Source organism: Ornithorhynchus anatinus, chromosome 13 (assembly GCF_004115215.2).
Source record: "Ornithorhynchus anatinus isolate Pmale09 chromosome 13, mOrnAna1.pri.v4, whole genome shotgun sequence".
Lineage (NCBI taxonomy): Eukaryota > Metazoa > Chordata > Mammalia > Monotremata > Ornithorhynchidae > Ornithorhynchus > Ornithorhynchus anatinus.
The window spans coordinates 12,107,422-12,119,443 of NC_041740.1; the positions used below are offsets into that span (position 1 = coordinate 12,107,422).

At 42.7% G+C, this 12,022-nt stretch overlaps 1 protein-coding gene across 1 annotated transcript in view; it reads right to left on the minus strand.

The window, feature by feature from the left end:
• CCNY (cyclin Y) overlaps nt 1-12,022 on the minus strand; it is a 129,779-nt gene that overhangs the window by 10,591 nt on the left and 107,166 nt on the right. The window contains exons 5-8 of the mRNA XM_029077800.2: nt 11,602-11,637; nt 8,651-8,708; nt 8,424-8,543; nt 1,387-1,553 (exon numbers count right to left, since the gene is read on the minus strand). Of these exons, the coding sequence (XP_028933633.1) occupies nt 1,387-1,553; nt 8,424-8,543; nt 8,651-8,708; nt 11,602-11,637 (381 nt within the window). The remainder of the gene's footprint in view (nt 1-1,386; nt 1,554-8,423; nt 8,544-8,650; nt 8,709-11,601; nt 11,638-12,022) is intronic.

Genomic DNA, 12,022 nt, shown 5'->3' on the forward strand with positions numbered 1-12,022 from the left:
ATCAAATCATGTCTTCCTTAAAGCTATGAAAAATAAGAAAATTTTATTTGAAGAATTCTTTTACCTTGAGAAACACAAATGCAATTTAAGATTAAAAACAAACTTTCCTAGAAATGGGTTTTAACTTTGGTTTTCTTCCTAAAACAGTGTGGGGTCTAGTGAAGGAAGTGCAAGGTGGATCTAGGGGACCAAAGTTCTATTCCTGATGCTTAATGTTCTTTTGGAGACAGGCATTAAATAGATGAAAATTATTACTGCAGGAAATTCTTGTCCATTTAAAAGTCAAGGGACCAGAAAAATGGAATTTGAATGAACTGGATTTGAATTTTTCAATATTCATTAAATAGGTACGCTAGTCGGTGGAGAACAGATGCAGCAGTAGCTTGAATTTAAACACTGTTGTGAATAACCTAATGGTGGTTAGCAGATAAAACACACCGAGACTGAGTCTCCCAGTGCAGACACTAGAACCTTTGGGAAATTGCAGTAAATTCTTTCTAGCCACAAAAACCTTGACATTCTAAGGATCGACAGTACATGGTTTCAATAAAGCTGGGAATTTTCATCCTACCAAAAAATGCCTCTCCGTACCAGAGTTCCCAGGGCCTGTTTGGATACCATTCGTAATTCCCTTTAATGAGAAATGAGGTGAATCACTTCACAAATGTATCACCATTGGGACGGAATTTATTAAGTCCATTGGTTCTGCAGTGGTTTCAAGGGCCCCTGATTGTGAGGAGGGAGGGGAGTTGTTCTGGCAATGAAGCAGCTAGAGAGAGTTGGCCCTGGGGAGTTTGGGAGGGGAGACAAAGAAGACCTGGTGAGAAACCAGCTGAGAGAAATCAAGTCCTGTGACCGTCTTCTCAGTGGGGACTCTCTTCAAATTCTCAGGTCTTTCTCTGTGGTGGGGAGCAGAAGCAGCAGAGTGTGATTGGTCATGAACCCCTGATGATGTACTGTGGTGTAGGATAACCAGCCAAGAGGAAAAAGCAGTATGATTCAGGGGAACCAGCACAGGTCTGGAAGTCAAGAGATCTGGGTTCCAATCCCAGCTCTGCCACTTGCCTGCTGTATGATTTTAGGTAAGTCATTTAACTCCTCTGTGCCTCAGTTTCCTCATCTGTAAAATGGGTATTAAATACCTGCTTTCCCTCACCCTGAGACTGAGAGCGAGGGACGTCCCATCTGATAACCTTTTATCTACCCCAGTGCTTAATGCAGTGCTTGGCACATAGTAAGCACTTAACAAATACTGCCATTATTACTCTATTAAAACCCCCACTGCATTAACGGTGTAGCAGATGGCCTGGACCACACGAAGAGGTGATGCTGTCCCTATCCACACAAGTTGACTCTGACATATTGAGATAGAAAGGTTGGACTTACATGTCTTCTACTGTGATATCTTTCAGGATCTGGCAGTAATCCACATTCCATACCGCCTGGTCGTCCCAAACTTTCGATGCCAACAGAATCGCACCAAGTACAATTCGTTTCCAGTTTGCTGGACAGATATCTATCTCTGCATAAGTTAAAAGCCTTTCAAGATATACCTGGGGAAACACGATAAAGTCAAAGCTTTCCTTTATTTCTTTAGGTAAGCAGTCAGGAAAACGATCATCACAACCGATTCATTACCTTCAAACACTGAATTTACAGCCTTAGCACGTTTACTTGAAAAAGACTTGAGAGGTCTGATGAAAAATTTGAATTTACGGTCATGTCTCGTAAACTGACGTCTGCCTCAACAAGCCTTAGACGTATGCCAGCCAACTGAAAACACCTGAGCAGATGCAGTATTGGTCACTGTGGTACTCTAACAGCCCACTGCATCAATGGCACGCTATACTCTGAGCAGTGCTCTTTCCGCGGCTTAATGATACCACCCATTTGTAACGAACGCACTCGGTCCAGGACTGGAAACTAAGACAGGCCTTCAAAGGGCCGCTCTGATAATGATCTACCAAATCTTTCAGCTCATGGTAACCTATTGCCTTCCTTAACAATATCACTAACATGTACTGCACTTATCAATATCGATGAGGAATTGGATATTCTTTCTATCTTCAAATGTTACTTAATTAGTGTCCGGGACACATGCAACTCTACCTGGCATTAATGAAGTGGTTAAGATGACGCGGTCTCCACCTTCTTGAAATGTGCATTCTAGGAAGATGCAGATCTACTACTCATTGTTCACCACATGTGGCAGCCATGGTAAGACATGATCCATACCCAAATAGGTGTAAAAATAGCTCTTACACCATGTACAAATATTGCCTGTGCCCATGACCACAGCTACCTAAAGAGGATTGTAAGGCCAAGCAATTCCTTAACCGCATCATGGTAATGGCTTCTTTGCTGCTGCACTTCATACTGAAGTAAAGCCTGAGATTCTGAGATTAGGAAATTCCTTTCCTAATCTTAAGTAGGTAAGACATCTGTGGGAATAGGCCAAGGGCTCTTATTTGCATACTTACAACGTACAGATTTCTACACCGTAAACTTCAGAGAGAAACACACTGTGGTACATATCAAACTTTAGCCAAATCGAAAATAGGGTGACTATGCCTGGTTTTATGCTCTGCCTATCCTCTGTTCCAGAGGAATGGGATCTGGGATTGTACATCCTTATACCTGGTATTTTAAGTGGGCAGCTTCCCTTTACCACACCTTCTGCCTCAGTCCTGCAGCTTGGAGCACTAGACTCTTAAGTTCGACATGGGCAGGAAACACATCTACTAACTCTGCTGTACTGTTCTCTTCCAAGAGCCTAAGTACAGTGCTTGGCATATAATTAGCACTCAGTAAAAACCACTGATTGGTGCCAAGTTGACATAGACCTGGGAAGGGATTTCCATGACTCTGGAATAGGTGGTGAGGGTCAAGGGTTCTATCATGTTTCACTGAATGCCAGCAAAATGCATATGCTGTCACACGCAAGTTAGGATATGGATTTTCTGCGTCTTTGCGCTCTCTGAAATGGTTTCCACTAAAATCTATTTTCTGCTCCAATGTATTCATCATCAATGGTATTTATTGAGCACTTACTGAGTTCAGAGCACTGTACTAAGAGTTTGGGAGGGTATTATACAACAAAATTAGTAGATACTTTCCCACAATGAGCTCACAAAGATATTCTTTTCAAATATGTTTTCTAATTAGGGTTTTTCAGCATGCCTGAATATTCACTTAGGGGCCAGGATGAAATTGGCATGAAGAGGTTAATAATAAAAATATAATGACATAACTATTTGATGTTGCTTTTTTTTTTTAAGAAAAAGGAAATCTAGAAAGGCTTTGCCTAATTGTTAAAAGGCCATTTAAAATCTGCTCCAAACAAATCAAAATCATAGGGTGAAAGCTGAAACTACATCAGAATAATCTGTAGGATTTTGGGGTGGTTTTTTTTGCCTTCCTCCAGCACCCTGGCTAGATGTGTAGTGATTTAATGACAGTAATGTAACGATGCTAATTATGGTGTGCGACACTCTCCCAAGAGCTTAATACAGTCTTCTGCACACAGTAGGCACTTTATAAACACTACAGATTGACTGAAGATCATTTTTTTCATATAAATGTCAGTTTTATTTTGCTTCTGACCCCAAAGGATAATGAAACCGAAGGCACTATAAGCCCTTCAGATTCGTTCACCGAAAGAGGCAAGAGCTCTGAAATGGGGGAGCTGGGAGAGATTTTTCAGTAGATCTACATTCCAGTGTCACTGCCAGACTGAAACGGGAGCCTGCGTCGGTCAAGGAAACCAAACAGGGTGAGCATGTCAGCGCCAGCTAGCGCTGCCAGATTGGAATTTCAACCAGTAGAGCGCCCTGCAGCTGTTGGGAAAGTCTGGGGTCTGGAATTCCTTTCCTGGGATTTAGTAGGGGAGACGACTTTGCGAATTATCATCAGAGTGACTCAAGTTGCAATTCCAGCAGCGGCAGCAGTAGTAGTACCATATTTACTCAATTACTGCCTCGTTTTTTGACATGATTTTTCTACTTTAAAAATTGGGTTAGGACTATTATGTGAGGAATCAAGTTGAGCAAAAGGGGAGCAATGCAATGAACAGAAAGGAAGGGAGAAGGGAGAGCTGGTCCCCTTCTACTGTGCTCTACCAAGTGCTGCACGATAGGCACTTCATCCATTAACTCTCCCATCCCTGCAGTATTGTCCAAGTTTTCACCCTTCTGCTCTTCTTACTCTAGCATGTGGCTATCATTGCACAGAATTATGTGGTACAAAAAGAAAATCTGACATTTTCACCCCAAAAGTCAAGGCGCGGCAATTACATCGAGTCAATATGGCATTTGTTAAGCACCTATGGTGAACAAAGCACTTTACTAAGCCGCTGGGGAAAAAAAATATGCAGGTGAAAATCAGACACCTTTTTGGCCCCCAAGAGGATCACGATTTAAGAATGAACGGGGGAAGGGGTTAACGACAGACACGTGAGTCATCAGAAGGACCTGGGTTCTAATCCCAGCTCCTCCTCTTGTCTGTTATGTAACCTTGGGCAAGTCACTTAACTTCTCTGTGCCTCAATTACCTCATCTGTATAATGGGGATTAAGACCGTGAGCCCATGTGGGACACTGACTGGAACCAACTTGAACAGCCTGTTTCTATCCCAGAGCTCACTACAGTGCCTGGCACATAGTAAGTTTTTAACAGATTCAGTAAGCACTTAAATATCATAAAGAGCAGGAAATATAAAAGGGAAAAACCAAGGATAAAGAGCAACTCGGAACAGTGCTTAGAAGGGCTGAGTTTCAGGCTCCTCGTGGCCCACAAGCCAGCAGTCACGGCTGCGGCCACAGCCCTCCCAACATCTTAAAAGCTGAGAAGGTGAAGCATTTCAGGGTATTTAGTCAAATTTCCTGAAAAATTATATCCGGGCCTGAGGAGACGAGAGATCAGTGATAGCTAGACAGCCAAGCACAATGGCTATTAGGGCCCCTATTGATAGAAATGATGTGCCTTATGTCTGTCTTCCCCATTAAAGTTTATGCTCCCTGTGGACAGGAAACATGTCTGGTGCACCTGGTAGGCTTTTCCAAATACTCAGTAGAGTGCATGTCACCCAGTGAGCTCACAATGCATACCAAATACTTCAACAACCACTAGCTTAAATGCAATGGGCCCAACTCATCATCATTGTGGATAATAATAAGCAAAGGGCTCATCAGAGCTACTCATTAAGAGTTATCATCAATATTAAGAGTTGGGCCCGATACATTTAGTACACATTTAATAAATACCATTAGTTATTACTATTACTACTAATCATAGTAATAATTGTAATAGTATTTATTAAGCATATACTACGCGTCGAGCACTTTGGCAAGTGCTGGGATGATGTAACACAACCAGCTCAGACTGTCACTGACCTATATGGGGCACAAAGTCTAAGAAAGAGAGAAAAACAGGAACTCTTCTTCTCAAGGCTTCTACCCTACAGCACAATACGCCCTTGAGAGCATCTTGTGCCTCCTCGTTTACTCTCCACTTAGAGTAGGCATACAGACACATTTATTTCAGCGGAGACCTACAGCGGAGCTTTCAGCCCTTCTGAAAAGGTCCTGGGCAAGAGTGGGCCCCTAGGCAGCAGAACTGCTGCCAGAACACCCATGTTGCATGTTGCTGTTTTTGTGCATCGTTCCACCCCTGCATGGGAGGGAGAAGGAAATGCATCCCCACCTCTAGACTGTGAGCTCGGTCTGGGCAGGGCAAGTGTTTAATACAGTGATCTGCACACACTAAGCACTCAAATAAATAGGATGGATTGATCGCCTCCACTATGTCCACAGAGTACTACTGCTTGTCTTCTTCCCCTAGTGGGAAGTGGAGAAGAAGTGTGGCCTAGTGGAAAAAGCATAGGATTTTGAGTCAGAAGACCTGAGTTCTAACCCTGGGTCATGCCACTGCCTGCTGTGTGACCTCAGCCAAGTCACTACTTCTCTGGGCTTCAATCTCCTCATTTATCAATCAACCGATCAATGGTATTTACTGAGCGCTTACTCTGAGCAGAACACAACTTGTGCAACGGGTATTAAATACCTGCCCCATGAGGTAGAGTGACTAAATCTGACCTGATTATATTCTGTTTAGCAGATGGTAAGTGCTTAAATTCCACAATTAGTAGCCTCAGAAAACTAAGACCTTGACTTTACTATTAATACACAGATTACACATAATATACATATTAGTTGATGGTATAGTGCTGCAGTGTGAGGAAATTTAGAAAACACTTGCCCCTTGGGCGGCCGATTTCCTGTTACTTCCAAAGTCAGAGCAAGAAGCTGTATTTTCCTGAGTCGCACCACGCTTTGGAGGTAAGGGTAAGGAGCACTTGGGCACTATTCAAACACTTGAAACTGTTCTAGTCGACTGGGGTAAGAGTTTGACTTGGAGCTCCCAGATGTCAGCGGGGAGCAGCTGCCCGCTCCGTCTGGGATCTCGCTGCCTGCGGTTCCCACAGATTGGCTGGACCATCTGCAATCTGATCCAGAGGCTGCTGCTTGCTTTGTCTGGAAGGGCTGCCAGAAGAATGCCCAGGGGGAGGAGAAGGACACAGGGAGCCTTGAGGAGACACTAGCGTAATTATTCTTCCCTCTCTCGGGATCATGCCCCAGAATTAAAAGCAGTCATCGAAATCCAGGCCTGGCCTGTGACTTGATGGAAGTGTACTGCTCTCTGTTCCTGCCGTGGGACCCTTCTGGTCTGATGCCTGGTCGGGGGGGGGGGGGGGGGGGGGGGGGGGGGAAGGGTAGGGGGAAGGGGAGGACACACAGCTGCTACCATGGGAACAGTCCTTGATGCAGTAGCCTGACAAACCTTGGAGGTGTCTCAGTCTGTGCCCTGCTGGGTCAAAATCTCCAGTCTCTAATTAGACCCAACTGGGCATGGTGTGGCTAAATCAAGTCTTTCTAAAAAAAAAAAAATAATCCTATCATTTCATTTTAATTTTCATGAAATTTTCTAAACGGTGGCAAGATTTCTTGTATCGCTAGTTACAGGTAAAGAACTTCCTGTCTGCCTGTCCTGTCTGTGTAGAATTTGTGAACCAAAAATTGCTCCGAGCCTGAGCAAGGCGGTGGCCCCATTTTGTTCGACTGCTGATTTTTCTCCACCGAACGTTCCTCTCCTGGAACTCACTCCTGCCATTCCCATAGCCGGGAGCCTCAGATTATTCCTCTAGATTGTAAACTCATTATGGGTGGGGAATATGTCGCTAATTCTGTTGGATTGTACTCTTCCAAGTGCTTAGTACAGTGCTCTGCACATAGTAAGCCCTCAATAAATACCACTGATTGATTGATTGCTAACTGGAGCTTGAACAGCAGAAGGCTGAGCCACCCAGCTGGGATTCCTGGCTCCAATAACTTCAGACCCAGACCCATACCTGTCCAGGGTACCACAGGGCCAACACTGCAGGAGAGGGTCCCGGCCGTCGTACAGCTGGCAAGGGGCCACCAGGCTGCGGGGAGGGGGCGTTACTCCAGGCAGGAGGGGTTTGGGAGTCAGACTGGCCTTTCCCCTTAGTTTAACCCCACCCAAACTGCCATAGAGCTTTAATCTGCCACAGTTGGGGTGAGAGCCCACAGAGCTAACAGCAGACTGCTATCCCTCTCTGGAGGGTATGGAAATAGTGGGATCACCAATTTAATAATCCCTTTTTAAGGAACAGTGCTTAGTCAGGCTTGTTGGTAAAAGCCATGTGATGCATTTTAAGTATTTTTTTTTAAAGACTGAAGTCAGAAAAGTGTGGATGAAATTTTCTCCCTTTTGCCAATACTTAGAGTGGTTGGATTATAATGATAATAATGAAAATAAAAATGGTATTTGTTAAATGCTTACTAAATGCCAAGAGCTGTACTGAGCATCAGATAGATACAAGATAATCAGGTAAGAAAAAAATCTATCCCATATGAGATTCACAGTCTAAGCTGGAGGGGTAACAGGTGTTGAATCCCCATTCTGCAGATGAGGAAACTCAGGAGAAGCTAAGTGGCTTGCCCAAGGTCACCCATATGGTAAGTGGCAGAGCCAGGATTAGAATCCAAATCTCTCAACTCCCAGGCCTATGCTTTTTCCATTACATCATGCTAGTCTCTGGTCTACGTGAAAATGAGTTGGCTTTTGGGTTGTACATTACATTAACCGCAGATGGCAGGGTGGGTTGAGTCTGACTCTCTCCTTCCATAATAATAATTGTACGAGTTAAGTGCTTACTGTGTGCAAACACTGGGCTAAGCAAAGGGGTGTCTATGGGGGAGGGAGAACAGGTGACTTGTCCAAGGCCACCCAGTAGGCAAAGAGCCAAGCTGGGATTAGAGGTGAAAGCACCCCCAGGAGGACCCTGACGAGTGAGACTGAACTGTGGGGGGCAGGGGGTCGCACTGTCATTTGGCAGACACTTACCAAGGTGACAATGGCACATTCGGCAGTCAGCTGAGCAGCGCTGAACAATGTTCGAACAAACCGGTAAATCTGTTTCTGCTCTGGGTCGTGTCTGTCATAGTCGGGTGGCACTTCGGATTTCTAGGGAGGGAATATTTTCAAACAGATCACTGAGCTTCCCAAAGCAGTGGCAGAAAAATAACTGGGGCTGAGGCTCACAAAATATAAGAAGAGGGGGAGGAGTTTACCGAAAGGGGATGAAGGTTTTCATCAAAAATATCTAAGAGCATCCTTCCATCTGTGTCCCTGGGAGAGGAAAAAAAAAATTGAAATTTACATTCGGAAAAAATGCCTGTCATTCACACAAGCATGAAAAGTTCTTTGAATTTTCAAGAGCAGCAAAACTACCATACAACATTATTAGTCACCTCTTCTCTTATACATTGCAATTTAACACTATTTTTGAGAAGACCAGAGCAATGTTTCATATTTTATACATTTTCACTGTCCAAGTATCAATTAGAACTCAGTAGATTTTCCCCATAGTACTTTTGTTCTCCGGGCATGGCTGCGCACAGATGTCAACTGCTGTTTAAATCACTTCAGCAGAACCTGGGCTTAGTGAATGAGTCAAATTAGGACATGAACAAACATCCAACAGTTAGTCAATCAACAGCGTTTACTGAGCACCTGTGTTGAGTCATGAACTTTCTAAAATGAATTAGGAAATCGTCTGAGATGCTCCTCATATAATTTGCAACCTAAATCAGCGTTTTAATCTCAGCTCTTCAAAATGAAAAATGATATGCAATGCACAATGTGTTACTAAAATACCAAGAAATAACAGCCTGTTAACTCTGCTCTAAAATAATGTGGAGCTTTTCTTTCAAACTGGAAACTTTTCAGAGTTTTTTAAATGAAGGTAGCACCCATTAGATTTCTACTTTCTGTTCTTCCAAAACAGCTTCTGCTTTTCTCACAGCAGAGGGCGTGTTTACAACATTCAGTCCCGTGAACATCGACTCCAAAGAAAAACAGGGCAATTTCTGCTCTATGAGGGCATTATTCATTTAGAACAGTAAAGAAAAATAAAAGGAAAGAGGCCATCTGGTATTAATTAGGGCTGCACCATTCCCTTTTAAAATATGAGCCTCTACCCCACAAACATATCTAAGCAAGATTCTTTTATCATTAGGATGTGTTGATTTGGAAAGATCAAGGCGGCGGATTAGGTGTGCTCATGAGATGGTCTGAGAGAAGAGGGAGGAAACTGTTACCATGTGGCTCATTTCTGAGATGACCTCATCATTCAAAGGTCCTTGAGGGAATCTGCAGTTCCCCTGGCATGATAAAAAAAACCTCAGAGCCGGTTTCTAGGAAGTGTCCCAGGGTGATGGACTCCGATTAAACCTGGCCATTTCCTTGAACTGTAGCTATGCCCAATTTTCACGGGCCCAGTGTTTCCAACTAGACTTGGAAAATGTCCTTTGGCAGTGTGGAAAGCCTCTGATAAACAACTCAGAAACTCTAAGGGGAAAACTTTCATCAACAATAACCCTGACAAACAGAGGAAGGAGGTCTAACTGAGAAATCTGGATAATGATGATGATGATTATTATTATGGCATGTTAAGCACTTACTATGAGCAAAACACTGTACTTAGCACTGTGGCAGATACGAATTAATCAAATTGGATCCACTCCCTGGCCCAGATGAGGCTCTCAGTCGAGAAGAGAGGGAGAGTAGGCCTGAACCCCCCTTTGACATATGAGGAAACTGAGGCACAGAAAAGCTAAGTGACTTGCCTAAGGTCACACAGCAATCAAGTGGCAGAGGTAGGATTAGAACCTAGATCCTCTGGCCCGTGCTCTTTCCATTAGGTCACATTGCTTCTCTGGATGGGGATTAAGAGCTGGAAAACATAAAATATCTGGCAGCGGAATCCTATGAGAAGCTGGCAAACTTTAGAACTCACGCTTTCACCTCCTTCCATGGGTTTGTACTCCACTTCAAATGGTATGATCTTTATCAAAGCCAGTGGGTCTGTCTACAGCTCCAAGTTTTCAGGCAATGCACTTCATCAGACTAAAACTGGGTCAGACAGACATGCCTCCTCTTCCCCAGGAGACCTACCATTTCCAGTGTGCAGATTAATCACGAAGCATTAACAACAGCTCATTTTGAGGTTGAACTTTCTATCCTCTCTTCTCTGAACCTTGTCCCAGGTTTTCACCACTAAATCATGGGGCAGAGCAAGGGCGTTACACTCTAGGTAAAACATGTTGGGGCCAGAGCAGAACCCTAACATTTTTTTCAATCGTTTTCAAAGCGTAATATGTGTACTTTGATTTGTATCCAGCACCAGTAAATGTGGTGGTGTTTTTTAAGGGCATAATGGCTCAGGTTAAATTAAAATACTATGTAGAAGAGCATGATTTTTAACAGGTGTTTAATTGTGGGTCTTGATGAAAATGTGTGGTGTCCTCTAAGAACATACATAATGTCCAAACTGGCTAAGACCAGTGGTTCACCCAATCCAGGATTCTCTGTCTGTGGCAACAGAACATCCTGTCTGGAGGAACCATGTGAAGCTCTCTCCCTTATACACTCTTAAATTCTAAATTCTAAAATTTCCAGTCTGTCCTCAGAATGTGACTTTTGCAAAGCCACTTAATTATGTGAAATATACTCCCAGCTATAGTTTCCTGATGGTTATGGGTCATGAACGTTTCTGCTAATTCTGTTGTACTGTATCTCCCAAATGCTTAGTGTAGTGCTCTGTACATAGTAAGTGGTCAATAAATATGACTAATTAGTTGATTCAGAAAAGTTAAGTAATTTCCCAGAAAATTTTCTAGATTTCCTTGCACAATATTTAAAATTATTTCAAGGATCTGATTTTAAATTTAAAGAATGAGCAGTGAAACCTCAATAAAGATTGTGTGTGTGTGTGCATGCATATGTGCATCTTAGAGGGCCTCTGAAAAGAAGGCTCCAGAAAAGGGAGGAAGCATATGAATGGTGCCAAGGACTTTTTCTATATTTGATCATCTTCATCCACCTTCCACACCTAATTTGTCCCTTGCCAATCTAAAGGAAACAGATTAGATCAAATTTCCTGCAAAAATGTGAAATGAAGAAGAAAGAAAGAGACACATATTATTTCCAAGACTATCAGAAAAATTCATTATCCACATACCTGTTTTTGATGTGGTAATATATTGCAAGAGCTACACTGTAAAACAAAACATAAAGTTAGTGTTTCCTAATATAATCTTTGATCTTATATGATGCTTTAGCATCAAGATGAATACTTAAATTTCAATAAAAGGGAAAAAATCATGTGAATTACACTTTCTACTTAGCTAGAAATGAACTGGATAAATCATGATTAAACAAAAACCCAAAAGGCTCTCTTTCACTGGAGCCTTTCAGTGAATTAAGCACTTGTATTAATATGATTAGGAAAACATAACCCCCTGTCCTTTACAAATTTTTTTATTATTAAATCAATTAATCAATTTTGATAATCTCTCTAATTTTTCCCATTCTGCTCCTGAAATGCTATGAAATTTTAATCATTTTATAAGCTACATATCACATTTCAGGAAAAAATCCCC